At 47.9% G+C, this 20,093-nt stretch overlaps 1 protein-coding gene across 6 annotated transcripts in view; it reads right to left on the reverse strand.

Moving 5' to 3' along the window:
* GYG2 (glycogenin 2) overlaps positions 1 to 20,093 on the reverse strand; it is a 31,391-nt gene that overhangs the window by 9,283 nt on the left and 2,015 nt on the right. For 4 of the 6 annotated variants that reach the window (XM_055563205.1, XM_055563202.1, XM_055563204.1 and 1 more), the window contains exons 3-9: positions 16,214 to 16,355; positions 13,821 to 13,995; positions 11,306 to 11,468; positions 10,950 to 11,076; positions 9,645 to 9,867; positions 6,699 to 6,869; positions 647 to 754 (exon numbers count right to left, since the gene is read on the reverse strand). In XM_055563205.1, the coding sequence (XP_055419180.1) occupies positions 647 to 754; positions 6,699 to 6,869; positions 9,645 to 9,867; positions 10,950 to 11,076; positions 11,306 to 11,468; positions 13,821 to 13,995; positions 16,214 to 16,355 (1,109 nt within the window). The remainder of the gene's footprint in view (positions 1 to 646; positions 755 to 6,698; positions 6,870 to 9,644; positions 9,868 to 10,949; positions 11,077 to 11,305; positions 11,469 to 13,820; positions 13,996 to 16,213; positions 16,356 to 20,093) is intronic. The other 2 variants (XM_055563206.1, XM_055563207.1) reach the window with 1 other exon arrangement.

Genomic DNA, 20,093 nt, shown 5'->3' on the forward strand with positions numbered 1-20,093 from the left:
GGAAACGGTGAAGGACACCCCTGTTCACTATTGTCAGTCCTCACTCCAAGGGAACGCCTGGCGTGCTGCACTCCGTGCACGTGACTTAGCGCCTGGACAGCAGCAACAACAACAGAAGCCTTATTACATCATAGTTAGAGACATGAGCCATCAGCTTCCTTAAATGCATCATCAGAGAGACTGAAGTGTAAGACCAGAGCATCTGTAAGAGGTAGACTTAGGAACAAAGCATCTTTCATTGACTTCTGCAAGAAGAAATCAATGCATGCTTGATTAGATCAAAACATCCCCCCCACCCCTCAAATTTCCCAGGTTTTACGTCTCTGCATCACCTCCCAAGCTCAGGGTGCAGAAAACACAGCCCAGCCCCTTCAGGTCAGTTAAACTCTGCAGAACAGCGTTGCAAGAGTAAACGGGCGGGATGATCAGAGCTGAGGACAGGAAAGCGCGTGTACCGCCCGCCAAGGGCAAAGGCCAGAGAGAAGCCAGGTGAATCCGAGACAGCGGGAGATGAAGGTTCTCATCTCAACAAGCAAGGCTGAAACCGCGGTAAGGCCCATGCGTGTACACAGCTGGCCGCTGCACGAGCCCACAGCGCCCATCACGGGAGCTGCACGAGGTGAACGGTTGGGACAGGGGACACCACCTCCAGAGCGTCCTGGGGACTGGGGTCCCTGCTGACATCCGCAGGGGGCTCCCGGCTCGGTTCCAAGACGTCCTCGGGTGGGGCACCTCCCGCCTTCTCCGCCCGCCGCTGGAAACAGAATCATTGCATCGTTAGTCTGCAGGGGGCTTCGCAGAACCACAGCCTGAACCAGAACGACAGAGAACTCTTTCTCCTTAGGATCAAACAAATGCTTTGTGCAAAAAAAAAAAGTAAGCACTTTAGGGCAACCATCCTGCCCCAGTGGTCCACTGGGTGGTATAGCAGTCAGTCACTCAGTCGTGTCCGCCTCTTTGCGACCCCATGGACTGTAGCCTCCCAGGCTCCTCTGTCCATGGAATTCTCCAGGTGAGAATACTGGAGTGGGTTGCCATTCCCTGCTCCAGGGGATCTTCCCGACCCAAGGATCGAACCTGTGTCTCCTGCATTGCAGGCGGATTCTTTATCCACCGAGCCCCAGTTCACTGGTTGGAACGCCTCAATTTCACTGCCGAGGACCCTGGCTCAATTTCTGATGGGGAAACTCAAATCTCACAAGCTGCACGGCACAGTCAATAAACAAACAACAAAAACAATTTTTTTAAGTCATTTGGTGTGATTTACTACTCTGAACTTCTCCCTGTTACTTTTTGAACAAGGCGAGAGACTGATATTTGTTATGTGATGTAAGGGTTAATTTTTTAAATGAGGAGATTGGGATTGACATATAAACACTATTGATGCCATATATAAAATAGATAACTAAGAAGGACCTGCTGTCCAGCACAGGGAACTCTGCTCAATACTCTGTAATAGCCTTATGGTTCCCAGGGGGAAGGATGGGGAAGGGATAGTCAGGGAGTCTGGGATGGACATGGACACACTGCTGTATTTAACATGGAGAACCAGCAAGGACCTGCTGGACAGCACAGGGAACTCTGCTCAATACTTTGTAATGACCTACCTGGCCAAAGAATCTGAAATAGGTCCACGTATATGTATGGGCTTCCCTGGTGGCTCAGTGGTAAAGAATCTGCCTGCCAACGCAGGAGACATAAAGACTCGGGTTTCATCCCTGGGTCGGGAAGATCCCGTGGAGGAAGGCATGGCAGCCCACTCCAGTATTCTTGCCTGGAGAATCCCATGGACAGAGGAGCCTGGTGGGCTACAGTCCATGGGGTCTCAAAGAGTCGGGGGCATGACTGAACGTCTAACACTTTTCCATTTCTTCCTAAAGCAAGATAGAAGAGAACCTCAGGGATTTAGGCGGGCAAAAACCCAGGTGTCTTATCCACCTGGAAAGTAAAGCGATTCATGAACACCACCAGGGGGGAAACCATTCAGAAATGTCGCGGGATAGAGGAGAAACACGTGGGGCGTCTCCTTTGGTGGCCGACCGACATAGGCAAGCAGAGAAACAGGCGCCATTTTTGTAAAATAAAAAAAAATAATAATAATAAAAAAATTTTTTTTAAAAGAAAAAAAAGAAGTCCGCCACTGCAGGCGCTCTGGGTTCGATCCCTGCTGAGGGAACTCAGATCCCCTGTGTTGCATGGTGCAGCCATTTCAAAAAAAAAAAAAAAAGGAAGCGAGTTATACCGAACTGGTTTGGATCTCTAAGAGGTCTGCAAACTGGGGGGAGGGCGTTGACAACACGTCATGTCGCACTTCAGCTCGAGTCTCTATTTCCCGCCAACCTACCGTCTAAAAAAAAAAGTAAAAGCAAAGTTAGGACAATACTTCATGCAGATAACTAAAAATGCCTCATCTGCATTCATCTGCCTCCACGGGTGCAAATACAGCTGGACTAGAAGCCGGTCAAGGAGGTTCAAACCGGTCCATCCTAAAGAAAATCAGTCCTGAATATTCATTGGAAGGACTGAGGCTGAAGCTGAAACTCCAATCCTTTGGCCACCTAATAAGAAGAGCTGACTCATTGGAAAAGGCCCTGATGCTGGGAAAGATTGAAGGCGGGAGGAGAAGGGGACGACAGAGGATGAGATGGCTGGGTGGCATCACCGACTCAGACTGGGTGGTCAGGTGGCAGACAGTTTTTCTCCCCTGTGTCCCCACAGGTCGGGTGAAGGTCCCATCCCGTAAGGACCTCTTCTGATTTTAGCTGGAATGCCACAGGAAGACAAAACCCCAGAGAAAACCATGCAAGCAGCTCTTCTCGACTCTACCCGGGATGGCATATGGTGAAGACCATCCCAGCGGGCAGGAGACAACTTAACACGTCACGAGCATCACCAGGTGGCTTCAGCATGGAAGCGAAAACTGTTTCTCAAGGAGCCGCCTTGGAAGGGCATGGAGCAGAGGAATGGCAGGAATCCTGGGTTATTAGATGACTGTGTGGGGCAGAGCACGCCTCTCTCCCCCTCGGCTGGCCGTGACGCAGACCAGAAGCTGACCTGCGTGTACTGGGGCTGGGACTTTCGTGGGGGCTCAACAGTAAAGAATCTGCCAGGAATGCAGCAGCTGCAGGAGACCTGGTTTCCGTCCCTGGGTGAGGAAGGTCCCCCACTCCGGTATTCTTGGGCTTCCCTGGTGGCTCAGACTGTAAAGAATCCCCCTGCAATGCAGGGCATGTGGCTTCAATCCCTGCGTCGGGAAGATCTCCTGGAGAAGGTAATGGCAGCCCAATCTAGTGTTCTTGCCTGCAGAATCCCATGGACAGAGGAGCCTGGCGGGCTACAGTCCACGGGGTCGCAGAGAGTCAGACATACAAAGGCTGCTGTTTGAAATAAGCATTCCAGACCTGTCTCTTGCATATTTACAGGATTTATGAAAATAATCTCTCTCTCTTTTTTGGGGGGAGGGCAGTGAGGGGTTGCCAATTTGGGTTCCAAATTCCCCAAAGAATCCAGTGTGGGTCATTCACTAGATGGTCACTAGGTGGCAGCAACACAGAAAAATTAATTGCAAAGATGTCTGCTGTGTTGTTCGGTCGCTAAGTTGTGTCTGACTGTTTGTGACCCCATGGACGGCAGCCCACCAGGCTCCTCTGTCCATGGGATTCTCCAGGCAAGAATACCGGAGCGGGTTGCTATTCCCTTCTCCAGAAAGATGACCTTGGAGTGTAAAATAATGAAATATACGCACAGACACGATAAAAAGGACCCCTTCCTTATAGCTCAGCTGGTAAAGAATCTGCCTGCAATGCAGGAGCCCGGGTTCAATCCCTGGGTTGGGAAGATCTGCTGGAGAAGGGAACGGCTACACACTCCAGTATTCTTGGGCTTCCCTGGTGGCTCAGCTGGTAAAGAATCTGCCTGCAATGTGGTAGACCTGGGTTCCATCCCTGGGTCGGGAAGACACCCTGGAGAAGGGAAAGGCCACGCACTCCAGTATTCTGGCCTGGAGAATTGCATGGACTGTGAAGTCCATGGGGTCTCAAAGTGTCGGACACGACTGAGCAAATTTCACTTTCATGTCTTCTTGGGACCTAAATGTTTAGTTAGCTCTTCTGCCCACTTCTTCCCGCAAAGTTTATTTTTTAAACATTTTTTATTCTATTTACTTTCGGACTCGACTGAGTGACGTTCACGTATAGAAGGGCCATGACTTTCTCAATTTTAGACACACATGCCCATTGGAAAATGGTCAATACAGACTTTCTTTCTTGTGTTTTGTTTTTTTTTCCGGCCATGCCTCACAACATGCGGGATCTCCCCACCCAGGGATTGAACCCAGGGTCCTCTGCACTGAAACCAGGGAGTCCTAACCACTAGACCATCAGGGAAGTCCTGATAGACACTTCCTTAAATGCTAATCTCTTCCAGAAACACACCCCGAAATAATGTTTCACCAGTTATCTGTGCATCTGTTACTCTGCTTGACTTGATTCATAAAACTAACCATTGCAGTTGGAAACTTTTTTTTAATTAATATTAATTTTATTTATTTACATTAATATATTAATATAACATATATTCATATTAATTTATATTCATTTGAATAAAATGATTTCTATTTTATTTGTTTATTTATAATACATTGATGACTATATTATTGTTTTATAATTAATACATTGCTTAATTACATTGATCAATTATACTATATTATTTATATAAATTATGTTTGTATAGATTAATTTGTTAATCATATTAATATATCGATTAATATTATATTGAATTATAATGTAAATAGATTATTTATATTTATCTATATTTACATTAGGAGAAGGCAATGGCACCCCACTCCAGTACTCTTGCCTGGAAAATCCCATGGACAGGGGAGCCTGGTAGGCGGCAGTCCATGGGGTCGCTGGGAGTCGGACACGACTGAGCGACTTCACTTTCGCTTTTCACTTTGATGCATTGGAGAAGGAAATGGCAACCCACTCCAGTGTTCTTGCCTGGAGAATCCCAGGGACGGGAAGCCTGGTGGGCTGCCGTCTATGGGGTCGCACAGAGTCGGACACGACTGAAGCGACTTAGCAGCAGCAGCAGTATATTTACATATATTAATATAATACATTTATATTAAAACTTATATTTATTATTTAAATTATATAATCATTTATATAATTATTTCCTTTCATTTATTTATTTCTGAGAGATTCCCCATAGAGTCTGACTGTCAAACATTTAACAAATGCCAACTCTTCTCAAAAATCTGGACGAAAAGGACCTCCTGTATGGCAGAGGGCATTATATTCAGTATGTTGTAATGTAACCTGTCATGGAAAACAATCTGAAAAAAAAAAAAAAAACTGAAGCACTCTGCTGGACACGTGAGACTTACCACAGTGTGGTAAATCGAGTACACTTCAGTTTTTCTTTTTTTAAATTCCCATTGCGGGTGTGGCTCCTGCTGGCAGAGCAGGGAGGCGGTTCTACAGGAACCTAAGGGCTTAATCCACAGAGTGTTCACATTCCTGCAAGGCGGACACCTTCTGCTTAACCCACATAAGGCATTTCCTGGGCCCAGAGGCAGGTGCTGGGAAAACCTCAGGGTACAGCAGAAGAAATGAAAAAAAAATAAGAAATAAGCTCGCTTCCCAGCCACCTCCATGGTGCAAACTGGTGTCGTTTTTTCTTTTTTTTTTTAATTTGTTTGGGTGGCTATGAATTCACAACTCAAAAATTGCTAATGCACGGAAGTTGCCTGCCCATCACTGATCCCATGTTAAAGTTATAGAAGAGAAACGTCCCATAAAAACGTCGGCTATAATCGAAACGTCCATTGTCTTACCATAAGCGAGAAACAGCCCCCGGAAAGCTATTCGCGAGATACGGGAAAGGACAACGTCCTTTCCACGGGGCCCCCAAATCCCACCCCCATCAGTGAAGTCATGCTAAGTCTCGCAAGAGACAGAGGAGCTTGAAAATGGCTTTTATGTGGCAGCCTGGATGGGAGGGGAGTTTGGGGGAGAATGGATGCATGTATGTGAATGCCTGAGTCCCTACCCTCTGCCGCTGAAACCATGACAGCATTCTTACAGGGCTTCCCAGGCGGCTGTCGTAAAGAACCCGTCTGCCAGTGCAGGAGACTTAAGAGAGGCGGGTTCGATCCCTGGCTCGGGACGATCCCCTGCAGGAAGACAAGGCAACCCACTGCAGTCTTCTTGCCTGGACAATCCCACGGACAGAGGAGCCCGGCAGGCTACAGCCCATGGGGTTGCAGAGAGTCGGACACGACGGAGCGGCTGGACAACACCACCCTCACCACCCTTTTGTGAGACAGCGGTATTATTATTATCACTCGTCTCTCAGATGAGCTGACAGGTGCCCAGAGAGGTTGGCACAACTTGTCTGAGCTCACACAGCTCGGGCTGGAGGAGCCAGACTCTGATCTCACGCTTTGGGCCTGAGGCCAGAGATTAATCACGACAGGCTTCCAGTACCACCTGCATAGACAAGCTAGATGCACTCCTCGGACGTGACTGGGTGACTGACACTTTCACACTGGTGTCAGAGCAAGCTGAAGACGGGTTCCTCCCCTCCTCCTCCCCACGCCCCCCGTCCCCGGGGGTCCAGGGAGCATCCGCCGTCTCCATGGTAACCAGTGAGACTGCGCCTCCATCACCCCTGTGCAGAGCAAACGGACTGACCTCTTCGGAAGGGCACGCTGCCAGGGTAGGGATGTCTTCCTCCACCCCCACGGTCCTCTCCGAGGTGTCCGCAGGGCAAGCCTGCCTGGGCCCCTCTGCTGGATTCGCACACGACCCCTCCGCCGTGGCCGCTGCACTGGAACACGGCACCCCAACGCCTCCGAGGTGAGCCTGCGTAGAAATGTTCACACTCAGCAAAGTTTCCCGTGTTGTTCAGTCGCTCAGTCGTGTCCCACTCTCTGCGACCCCATGGACCGCAACACACCAGGCCTCCCTGTCCTTCACCATCTCCCAGAGCTTGCTCAAACTCATGTCCATCGAGTCGGTGATGCCATCCAACCATCTCATCCTCTGTCGTCCCCTTCTCCTCCCGCCTTCAGTCTTTCCCAGCATCAGGGCCTTTTCCAATGAGGCAGTTCTTCCCATCAAGTGGCCAAAGGATTAGAGCTTCAGCTTCAGCATCAGTCTTTCCAATGAATATTCAGGACTGATCTCCTTTAGGATGGACTGGTTGGATCTCCTTGCAGTCCAAGGGACTCCTGACCTTTCTGCAAATCTCACTAACATCCACATTCACATTATTGCTCTAGCTAAGAAGGACCCCACAGCACAGGCTCCCCACATGGCTCTCAACGTTTCATTTCTTAGAACCACCTGAATCTGCTTTATCTTTCTTCATACACAACCCAGTACCCAGCAGTAAAGAACCTGCCTGCAATGCAGGAGACGTGGGTTCCAACCCTGGGTTGGGAAGATCCCTTGGAGAAGGGAATAGCAACCCATTCCAGTATTCTTGCCTGGAGAATCCCACACACAGAGGAGCCTGGTGGGCTACAGTCCATGGGGTCGCAAAGAGTCTGACACAACTGAGCAACTCCATTAAAAAAAAAAAAAGACAGTCTAAGCAGACTGCTTGGCAGAAAGGAACAGCACTTTGCTATCGGCAACAAGGTCTGAATAAACTCCTATTTGATTGTCTCCAATGGTCAGAGAAAGTTTTTTTTTTCTTCTGCTCAATCTTTCGGCCACAATGCACAGCATGGGGAGTCTTAGTTCCCCGACCAGGGATCGAACCCTTGCCCTCTGCGTTGGAAGGTGAATGGACCTTCTTAACCACTGGACTACCTGAGATGTTGCAAGAAAGTTTTGGTTCTGACTGCAAAGTAGCACCCAGCTCCACCAAAAAAAACTGCAGTAAAAACACTAAAAAGTGAATTCTTTTCAAGGTCCCAATGCATGTATTTGCAGACACTGGACTCCACTGTACCAGTAAATGTTCCCGTTAAAAACAAACCGAGAAATATAATTTCCTGGGACCTTACCTTAGAAGGTCTTTTGTCTGCCTGTTGAAATTCACTGCAGAAACTCCAGCATGGAGAGCGTGCAGCATTATAGTTTAAAAAAAAAATCAAATGGGTGCCCATTCCAGAACTTGAAAAGCCCTCTTCAGACACCGCCTTCAACGGCCTCTTCAATCAAGGACAGCAATTGGAAAATGCCCATTCCAATGACATCTATAATCAGTCACTTCCAGCCACTTAATCAATGAGTGGCTCTTTTCCTGATGAAGCCGGCTAATTTAAATGATTATTTCTGCGTCAGTTCGGTAAACCGCAGCCACAGTTCTGCTCATGAAACATTCACGATTTTGCACCAAAAAAAAAAAAATTGCCCGCCTCTTTCAGCATCTTCCTACATGAAATACAGGGCATGCATACAGATGAAAGTGGTACAGGATCTAAAGCTTTGGCGGGTCCTTAACCTCCAACTATGGCCTTTATTTCTTGCGGTGAAATAATGCATCTTTCGTCCTCTAATTCCTTTCTGGTGTGCGTCAGCATTATTTAATATCTTCTAATTCCCTCATTTTAAAATAAACATGTCTATAAATGGTGAACTACTCCTGAACTTCCCTGGGGGTGCAGTGATTAAGCCTCTGGGCTTCCCGTGAGCGGGGACTCCGGTTTGATCCCCGGGCAGAGAACTAGATAACCACATGCCCCAACGAAGACGTGGTGCGACCAAATAAATAAATATTTTTAAAAATGGAACTTTAAAAAATCTTATTTCTTCCATGACTGTAGTCCTTGACAGATTTTTTTTGTTCTCTTCTAAAGGGAAAGGTTTTTGTATTTTTCTTTGTTTTTCCCCCAAACTGTCTTGAGATATAATTAACATATAATATTGTGTAAGTTTTAGGTATATAACATGGTATTTGATACAATTATATTATGCAAATTGGTTACCACTTGATGTGTTTTGGGGGGGATGTAATTTACTTTATTGGAACGGAGAACTGTCCAAGAGCCAATACCCTAATTTAACTGAAAACTATTTGTGAGGTCGTAAAACTATGTTATAATTTGAAGTCCAACTTCTTCTTCTCAGAAAGAGGCTCATAGTTAAAATAAGAAAATAAGTACTTGTGTATTAGAAACAAAAACGCATTTACAGTTGTCAAATTTTTAATGGATTTGATCAGCACAAAAGTGGCCGATAGGTTAAAGACACAACATCCTTCAAGTACCCCTTTGAAAGTGCCTTTCTTGGAAATAAAAAACAAAAATTTACATAGAAAATCTGCCTCTGAAACATTGACAGATTTTTTGTTTTAATGTAACTTGGTAATTGCTTATAATAGCCTATATCTTGGAGAAGGAAATGGCAACCCACTCCAGTATCCTTGCTTGGAAAATCCCATGGACAGAGGAGCCTGCCAGGCTACAGTCCACGGGGTCGCAGAGAGCTGGACACGACTGAGCGACTCACACACATCCTATATCTGTCTTTTAAAAAAAAAATAAAAAATGAGAAGAGATTCAACAACAAAAACGTGGGGGAGTCTGCCTTTGAAGAAAATGCCCAAGTGTAGATCATAGAGAACTGATCCCCGGTTTCTGTCTGTTTCTAATCCCCGGTTTCACCTCCGGGGTTTCAGGACCTTACCGTGTGAGCTGGGGGCGCCTGGTGGTGCTTGTTCCGGATATTTTCACAAAGTGGCAAGATGCTACGGTGGTAAATTCCCCACCACTGGTTAAGGAAGGACGTCTGATGCTGGTCGGCCCGCCCAGAGCCCTCCTGCAAAACGGAGCCCGTCTGGGGATTGTACTTGTAATCCCAAGGCTTCGAGGACCCCAGAAAGTGGACCACCTTCGCGCTGGAGCCAAATCTGAGCAAGAGACACAGACAAAAATTAATAAAGTTAAAAAAAAAAAAGAAAGCCAGTGACCACCGCAGGACTCGTCACCCACAGCAAGATGCACCTCGACGGCTCAGGGATGATCCTCTCGTGACGGCCACTTAGACTTGCATGGAAAAAGAAAAATTGTTTATAGTCCGCCCGCGTTGGCAGTCTTTCATATGTCTGTAGACCAAGAAACATAATCAGAACCCACTGGGATGCTCCCCACAACAGAAAGAATAAATCAGGAGTCTTAGAAAGGTGGGTGGTTTCGTAGCCCAAATCATCTCACCCCGAAAACGATGACGGATTTTTAAAAAAATAGATTTTATAGCAGAGAATGAAAGCTGCAGAAAACTGGCATCTTGGGCAAGACGGAAAATCTTCCCCTCTTCATTTTTGTCTTTTTATCGTTATCGCCACTCACACCGACCTCACAGCTTTGAAAACATTTTTTTCTTAATTCATTGCTTTCTTATGAAATTTTGATATCATGTTCTCTCCAGAGATCTATGTTCTGTATGGCCCACTGTGCCCACTCTGGGACTTTCCTGATGGTCCAGGAGTTAGTATTTTGCCTTCTAATGCAAGAAGTGTGGGTTCCATCCCTGGTTATTTAGCGTCCAACTCTTTGCGACCCCATGGACTGTAGCCCGCCGGGCTCCTCTGTCCATGGGATTCTCCAGGCACAGAGACTGGAGTGGATTGCCATTCCCTTCTCCAGGGGATGTTCCCAACCCAGGGGTCGAACGTGCGTCTGCTGCATTGGCAGGCAGATTCTTTACCGTGTGAGTCACCAGGAAAGCCCTCATACCCATAATTCATATTGAGGTTTGACAGAAAATAATAAAAATCTGAAAGCAGTTATCCTTCAATACAAAAATTAATAAAAATATATATACTCTATATATAACTACATTTTCAAAAAATTTGTAGTTATAGCTATACCTTTCATATTTTATAAGAAAATCTAACTGAAACTACATATAAAACCTATTATTTTTTAAATGTGTAAAAAGGGACACATCTGTGACATTCTTTCATCAAGTATAACTGTTTATAAAACTCACTGTTTAAAAGCAGGACTGTAGGTGTACGTGGTGTTGCTGCTCAAGTTATAGATGAAGGGCAAGTGCTTCTGGATGTCGGCGGTTGACCAGTTACTGAAGAAACTGTTCAGCAAGCCTTGGTCTGCCCCTAGAGAGTTACAGCATAGCCAAAGAAGTGAATAACGAATGGTGTAATTTTCACCCCCTGCACTGGGAGCTTGGCTTCTTAGCCACCGGACCACCAGGGAAGTCCCTCAATCCCCATCTTTAACTTGCTATTCACAGATTCGAGGTGGTGGGGAGGAAGTGCCGGTGGGTCAAAGGGATGGCCACAGCCCCACTCCGGTCCACAAACATCCAGCTGCCCCTCAACGTACCGTCAAAGCTGCCGTGGTCGGTGGCGTGCTGTAACAGGAGGCTGTGCGTCTCCAGCGAGGGTTGGAAGACAAACACCCCACTGTTGAAGCAATCTGGCCACCCGGGATCCGGGGCCGCAGAAAACTCCCTCCTGTCGAACAGCTCATCGATGTTGGACAGCACCTGGGGAGACAGAGCGTGGGGCCCCCCCGTACGACGTGACGGGAGAGAACCAGTCTGACTCCATATTGAATCTGTGTCTGTGACTTGAACTTCTATGCTCAACTGCTTCTGCTACAAGTTCATCACTAAAGGGATGAAGCAGATGGCTCCCAGGTGGCTCGGGGGAAACAACCGACATGCCAATGCAGGAGACGCAAGAGACGTCGGTTCGATCCCCTGGGTTGGGAAGGTCCCCTAGAGAAGGAAATGGAGACCCACTCCAGTCGTCTTGCCTGGAGAATCCCATGGACAGAGGAGCCTGGGGGCTGCAGTCCATGGGGTCAAAGAGAGTCAGACAGGACTGAGCACACATATCATGAAAGGGATGTTGCACTTGAGCTTAAATGATACACAACGGCCCATCTCTTGTCTCCAGGAACTGCCTGCCTCCAATGGAATGAGCCTTAAGCTAAAATTCCTTTGTTTAGCTCCCAGGAAACATCCAGACCAGGACAAGTTTATCACAAAAGGGAATTTGCCTGCAAGCTTGTGGTTGCTCAGTCACTAAGTCGTGCCCAACTCTTTGAGCCCCCTTGGACTGTGGCCCACCAGGTTCCTCCATCCATGGGGTTCTCCAGGCAAGAATACTGGAGTGGGTTGCCATGCCCTCCTCCAGAGGATCTTCCCAATCCAGGGATCGAACCTGGGTCTCCTGCACTGCAGGAATACTCTTTACCGTCTGAGTCACCAGGGAAGCCCTAATATATTGATGATATGCTCTTAACTGTATTGCTTTTAATTGTATTTGTTCTCTTTTATCCAGCAAACGTGACCTACGAGACTGGAAATCCACAAACACAGAGGTTTGCAAGTCAATATGATATAATCCACTGTCTCCGAGAGCTTGACCACTAACAGTACTCCTCTCCAACACACCTATTGGCTTTATAAATTGTGCTCTGTTTGGGAAAAAGATATTACTCTGTTCTGATTTTCCTCTCCACCCCTCCATCTTCCTAGACCACCTTTGCACAACCAAGACAACCCAGAATGGATCTCCAACACTCCAATCTCATTTCACATTTCGACGTTCCAATGGCTGTTTTTGAAAGTACGTGACCTCGGCTCCAACACCGAGGGTCACTACCCCAAACGACTACAGTGGAGATGCGATAGCTTAAGAAGCCAGGTTTCCAGTCCCACCAGGACGTATAATTCACGGTACAATCAAAGAAGAGTATTTTTCCAATATTTTACTTTGTGCAGATGACATAATGAAATAACTCATTCTAGGGAAGGGACAGGCCTTCAACTAACCCAGTGTTCTCAGCAACACTATTGGGTGTCTTCTACCCGATGCTGACTGACTAAATGATGTTGGTGGTAGAGATGGACACTACCCGGTGGGTGTCAGGAAGCATTTAACAGGAGGCTTCCTGTGTGCTGCTTTCGATCTGTCAGGAATCCTCTGCTCCTTATTAATTCAGGAGTTAAGAGGAGAGACAACCCTCTCCCGGGGGCTGAGGAATCCAGGCATTTCCTTCATTAGTTTTTCTATACAGTGGTAAGTACCCTCTTCCTCCTTATGAACCATATGGTAAAAGTGGTTATTTACAACTCTCTCTTTCATATGGGTGACCTCATGTTTTCTTGATAACTTGTAAGTTTTGATTTTATCTCTGCTGAAAATAGCTATCGTGTAAGACAGTATAAATGAAGTCCCTCAGTCGTGTCCGACTCTTTGCAATCCCGGGGACTGTAGCCTACCAGGCTCCTCTGTCCATGGGATTCTCCAGGCAAGAATACTGGAGTGGGTTGCCATTTCCTTCTCCAGGGGATCTTACCAACCCAGGGATCGAATCTGGGTCTCCCGCATTGCAGGCAGACTCTTTAACCTCTGAGCCACCAGGGAAGACAGTATAAATACATACACAATGTTGAATAAAACACCTTTGCTCCATCAGAGCTCTGGTCCCCACATCTTTCTCTCTCTCTCTCTTTTGGGCTGATTCCCTGGAGCGCAGAGGCCCTCTGAGTTCACTTTCCTGCCCGGGCTTCTAAGACCCTCTTGAGAAGGTGCTCTGTGCCTTCACCCCATCGAGAGGGCACCTGAGGGCTTTGTGAACAGAGCAAGCCCCGTGTCAGGGGCTTTATTGGCTTTCTGCACAAACCAAGGAATATCAGCCTCTTTCTCTCCTTTACTTCCATATCATTGACTCTGGACCACCAGGTTCCGGTCCATTAAAGGAGCTCAACAGGTGGGGATCCACCAGCACGGGCTAGCAGCCTGCTGATGGAGAGAGGGGCATGATCTTTGAGTGGGCGGCTCCTCGTCAAGCAGAAGGTCTGGACCTCCCCCTCCTCCACACTCACCAGTGTGTCTGCATCCAGGAAGACGCATTTGCTGTAACGGGTGAGCGTCCAGCAGTGAAGCTTGGTGAGGGTGATCCCGAGGTCAGGTCTCTTCAGAAAGGCCAGGTGGACGTAGTCTGCACTGTCTATTAGGTTCACCTCGATGACCTCATCGAACACCCTTGAGAGGATAACCCTGGGAAAAGACAGGCCGAGTTCTAGGAGACCAGGAGACCGTTTCACGCAAGATATTCTGTCCCTTGTTGCTCACATTTCATTTTGTGGGAGTATATGCTGAAGCGTTTTTCTCTAAAAGGTTCTGGAGGGATAAAATCTTTGTACAGATGTACGTGCTCAGTCGTGTCCATCTCTTGGCGACACCATGGACTGTAGCCCACCAGGCTCTTCTGTCCATGGGATTCTCCACCAAGATACTGGAGTGGGTTGCCATTTTCTCCTCCAGGGGATCTTCCAAACCCAGGGATCAAACCCACATTGCTTATGTCTCCTCCAATGGCAGGCAGCTTCTTTACAACTAATGCCAACCAGGAACTTGGGGGGAAAAAACAAGAATTTTTTCTGATTTTTTTCTGCAAGCATTTTACCTCAGGAAGACTGTCTTTCTGTCAAAGTTTACCTCAGAAGGTCCTTGTTCCTGCCAGATTTCATATCAGAAACTCCTTCTGTCGGATTTTATCTCAGATCCTCCTATTGGCTGTCAGATTTTTGCCTCAGAAACCCCTACTTTATGTCAGATTTCACCACAGGGATCTCTAGCTTCTGTCAGATTTTACCTTAGAATGTTCATCTTTCTGTCAGATCTCACCCCAGAAGGTTCATGTTTCTGTCAGATTCTACCCCTGAACCCCCTATGTCCTGTCAGATTTTCCTCAGAACCCCATCGTTTCTGTCAGATTTTATGTCAGAAGCCCTGAGTGTCTGTCAGAATTTGCCTCAGAACCCCCCCGTTTCTGTCAGATTTTACCTTAGAATGTTCATCTTTCTGTCAGATCTCACCCCAGAAGGTTCATGTTTCTGTCAGATTCTACCCCTGAACCCTCTGTGTCCTGCCAGATTTTACCTCAGAACCCATTAGTTTCTGTCAGATTTTATGTCAGAAGCCCTGAGTGTCTGTCAGAATTTGCCTCAGAACCCCCCCGTTTCTGTCAGATTTTACCTTAGAACGTTCATCTTTCTGTCAGATCTCACCCCAGAAGGTTCATGTTTCTGTCAGATTCTACCCCTGAACCCCCTATGTCCTATCAGATTTTCCTCAGAACCCCATCGTTTCTGTCAGGTTTTATGTCAGAACCCCTGAGTGTCTGTCAGAATTTGCCTCAGAACCCCCCCGTTTCTGTCAGATTTTACCTTAGAATGTTCATCTTTCTGTCAGATCTCACCCCAGAAGGTTCATGTTTCTGTCAGATTCTACCCCTGAACCCCCTATGTCCTGTCAGATTTTCCTCAGAACCCCATCGTTTCTGTCAGATTTTATGTCAGAAGCCCTGAGTGTCTGTCAGATTTTGCCTCAGAACCCCCTCGTTTCTATCAGATTTTACCTTAGAATGTTCATCTTTCTGTCAGATCTCACCCCAGAAGGTTCATGTTTCTGTCAGATTCTACCCCTGAACCCTCTGTGTCCTGCCAGATTTTACCTCAGAACCTCGTGTGTCAGATTTTACCTCAGAACCCCTTAGTTTGTGTCAGATTTTATGTCAGAACCCCTGAGAGTCTGTCAGAATTTGCGTCAGAACCCCCTAGTTTCTATCAGATTTTACCTTCCAACGTTCATCTTTCTGTCACGTAACAGCTCAGGTACATGCCCCACCCCGCCCCACGCACCCCAGTCTGTCAGGTTTTGCCTCAGTCTATCAGCTATATTTCAATTAAAATGTAAGAAAAATAAAAATGCTTTGACTTAGCTCACGATGTGGGCTTCCCGGGTGTCTCAACGGTAAAGAACCCACCTGCTTATGCAGAAGACACCGGTTCCATCGTGAGGTTGGGAAGGTGCCCTGGAGGAGGAGATGGCTACCCACTCCAGTATCCTCGCCTGGAGAATCCCACGGACAGAGGAGCCCGGCGGGTCACGGTCCACGGGGGTCACGGAGATTGTCACGCAACTTAAGGAGTGTGCACGCATGTGGACTCGTGGGACGGTCGCTCCTCCAAGTCCCCCACGCCCCCCGTCCACGAATCAATAACGTGGATCCCCATATTTGAGGCAAGGAGCTACTCTACACACGCGTGGATTCTGAAGTCGGCCGCGCGCCCGGCAGAGCCCCTTCCTCTAGTAACACCCGCAAGTGTCCGACCCCCCCACGTGTGCGCCGGTCCGAGCTCACGGACCACGGCCCAGAACCTCCCCCAGCTTCCCCGGTCGGAAGAGCCGGGTGTGCGTGTGTGAGTCTTACCTGAGCGGGTTGGACACCTGAGGCGTGACCAGCACCACCAGCCTCCTGCTGGCCCTGTGCTCCCGGAGCGACTGCCCCACCACCAGGGCCCCCTGGCAGTAGACGTCGTTGGTGGCCAGCGTCACAAACGCCTGGTCGGACACTGTGGACGGGGACAGCCGGGTTACGTTCCCGCCTGGCCTCGGCGGTCAGCGGTGCGGCTCAGCACCACCTCTGACTCTCTCGAGCTTCACGACCTCCACTGAACAAGACTCTCCCAGGTGGACCCGGTGGTGAAGAACCCGCCTGCTCATTCAGCAGACGTGAGAGACGCGGGTTCCATCCCTGGGTGGGGAAGATCCCCTGGAGGAGGGCATGGACACCCACTCCAGTGTTCTTGCCCAGACAATCCCATGGACGGAGGACCCTGGCCGGCTACAGTCCACGGGCTCGTGAAGACTCAGACAGGACTGAAGCCACTTAGCACGCATGCACGCATATTCTAAAATACACTTCAGGGACATTTCACCTTCATTCTTTCATTTTAAAATTCAAAAAAACACACAAAAATCAAAAGAAAAAAAACCCACATGCACGCAGCAAACACTAAATATGACACTAAATCAAGCAGACTGTGATTAAAATTTCCTGGTGCTGATGAATAGATCTAAGTTTGTATATACTATCTGTTTATATACACCAGGAAATTTTAATCATATACTCTGCTTATATACAAACAGACACTGTATATAAAATAAATAAGCAACAAAGACCTACTGTATAGCACAGAGAACTCTATATCTTCTAATTACCTATAATGGCAAAGAATTAAAAAAAAAAAAAGAATACGGAGGGACTTCCCTAGTGGTCCAGCAGTTAACACTATGTTCTTTGCTTTGCAGGGCACATGGGTTCAATCCCTGGTCTGGGGATCTAAGATCTCACATGCCATGCCCCGATCTCCAAAATAAAAAAAAAAAACCACACACATATATAAAAATTAAAATATATGAATATATACATATATGTATAAAAACATCTATAACCAAGTATATCTAGATATAGACATATACACGATATATACATGAATATATGCTCAGCCGTGTCCAATTCTTGCGACCCCATGGACTGCAGCCCACCAGGCTCCTCTGTCCCTGGGATTCTCGAGGCAAGAATACTGGAGTGGGTTGCCATTTCCTTCTCCAGGGGATCTTCCTGACTCAGGAATCAAGCCCTGGTCTCCTACACTGGCAGGCAGATTCTTTACCACTAGCACCACCTGGAAAGCCCCACAAGAATTTTCAATTTTCGTGCATATTTATAACTGAATCACTTTGCTGAAAACAACACGATATTGTAAATCAACCATCCTTCAGCTGAAAAAATAAAATTTCCTTTTGCTCCAGCACGACACACGTGCCTAGCTCAGACCGCTTATTTGATTCTCCATTCAAGTCTCAAAACTCAGCCAAAACTTTTAGGTCTCGGGTGAAGACAAAGCCAAGGTAGAAACAACACTCGGATTGATCCGAGTTACCACGAGGATTCCCCCCCACTTTGCCAAAAGAACCGGGCTCTCAAAAGGGAACCGCCAGACCCATTAATTAAATCGCACACGCCCCAGTCGTTGGCAAGACTTCAACTCAAGGGTGTATGAAGCCAAGGAGACGGGCTTCAGAAGGGAAAAGAAGACTGTTTCATTCACCAAAAATCCCGTTTCCCCAGGGTCTCCGCAGCAGGGAAAGAAACTCCAACAGCTGATGAGACTCACGGCAGTTCCAAGTGCGAAGAACGCGTGATGTGGACGTTCACAAGGAATTTTAAACCGCTTGATTCTGAGGTCCCCTGGCCGCCAGGACGAAACCAAGGGGATCAGGAGATCCGGGCCTTGGCTCCCGAGCTGGCGACAGAAATTAACATTCGCAGCATTTGGTCTGGGGCTGGAACACACACAGCTCAGTTCTCAAAGGCCAGATGGCGCTCCCCTGTGGCCCCCGCGCCCTCCCCGCCTCCAAAGACAAAGTCACCCCGGAAAGAATAGCAGGACCCAGTATTCCTGGGCCCGTTTTCCTGTTTTAACCTTGATATTCTGCTGGGGTGAGTGCCCACCTGCCCAAGGGCCTCCTGTCTACCCCTGGCTGGGGTTCTTCTTGGATTAAGGAGAAGATGGGGATTCCTGGCGTCTCGGCCATGAGCTATTACCGACAGGGAAAACTCAGAACTCAAGTCTGCAGCTCCAGAGATGGCTGTCTATCTAATCATCTACCTAGCTATCATCATCTGTTAACATTAATAACATCCGTCTAGGAAATGGCACCCCACTCCAGTAGTCTTGCCTGGAAAAATCCCATGGACGGAGGAGCCTGGTGGGCTACAGTCCAGGGGGTCGCAAAGAGTCGGACACGACTGAGGGACTTCACTTTCTTTACCTTTCTTTGTCCATCTATATATCTACTTACTTACGTATCTTGATACCCACATATCCTCTATGCATCTTATCATTATCTATTAATATTAATGACATCTATCTATCCACGTACTTATCATCTACTTAGCTATCACCTATATTTATGTATGCTCTATGCATCTATTATTATCTATTAATATTAACAACATCTATCCATCTATTTAGGACTTCCCAGGTGGCGCTGGTGGTAAAGAACCCGCCTGCCAATGCAGGAGACATAAGAGACATGGGTTCGATCCCTGGGTGGGGAAGATCCCCTGGAGGAGGGCATGCCAACCCACTCCAGTATTCTTGCCTTCAGAATTCCATGGACAGAGGAGCCTGGCCGGCTACAGTCCGTGGGGTGGCAAAGGGTCGGACACAACTGAGCCACTGAGCACGTATGCAGCCACAAGGAAAGGCCGAGTTTCCACTCGACAGGGTGTGAGGGTGGGGACGTCTGGCATGGAACACAAACAGGATTGGTGGCTGTCCTCCAACCCCAGGATGAAAAAGAAAAAAAAATACATCCCCCAAAGTCTACTCACCCTGCAGACAGCGGCAGCTGCCGGTTTTATGAGGGGTCGGGAAGAAATGTTTACTCCGATTCCTCCCCTCCTCCCCTTCCACCCACCTAACAACCACTCCCCCAAAATAACACCCCTGGCTTTCTCGGAGCGGGGGGCGGGGGGGGTGCCCTCCGCTCTCACTCAAAGGCATTTTGTTCCCGGCCGAGAGCACTGAATCCCCAGTGGGGTCTCTCCAGCAGGCTGCCCAGCCTGAAGACCATGTGTCCGAACGTCCCTCCTGAATGCTACCATTTATACAGACCCTAGCCGGTTTCCAGAAAACGCGTATTTTTTTTTTTTTTGGAGAGCTCCAAGCCGCTCCCTGGAACACACATCAATAGAACCTTGCAGCCTACAGCAGGAAATCGGCCCAAACAACTTTGCCTCTCTAAGGCACAGAGGTGGAAAACAGTTGAGAAGCCGCCTGGTGACTTATTACCAAATCGCTCCTCTGAATAAAAAGCAACCTGAAACTTTTTTTTTTTTTTTTAATGCTCTCATGAATGATCAGGCCTGACTTGGGTGCAAGTAGAGATTGTCCTCATGATAAAAAGAACAACAACAAAAAAACAGGAACAGGCGGGAATTTCCCAGCAGGCAAGTGGTTAGGTGTGGCTTCCCAGGTGGCTCCGTGGTAAGGAATTCACCTGCCAATGCAGGAGATGGGGGTTCAATCCCTGGTTCGGGAAGATCCCCTGGAGAAGGGAATGGCAACCCACTCTGGTATTCTTGCCTGGAGAATCCCCATGGACAGAGGAGCCTGGCAGGGCTACGGTCCATGGGGGCAAAGAGTCGGTCACGACTGAGACACTTGGCATGTATGCAGGGAAGCAGTTAGGATGTCAAGCTCTCCCTGCTGGGGGCCCAGATTCCACTCGTGGTCAGC

Source organism: Bubalus kerabau, chromosome X, assembly GCF_029407905.1.
Source record: "Bubalus kerabau isolate K-KA32 ecotype Philippines breed swamp buffalo chromosome X, PCC_UOA_SB_1v2, whole genome shotgun sequence".
NCBI classification, from domain to species: Eukaryota; Metazoa; Chordata; class Mammalia; order Artiodactyla; family Bovidae; genus Bubalus; species Bubalus kerabau.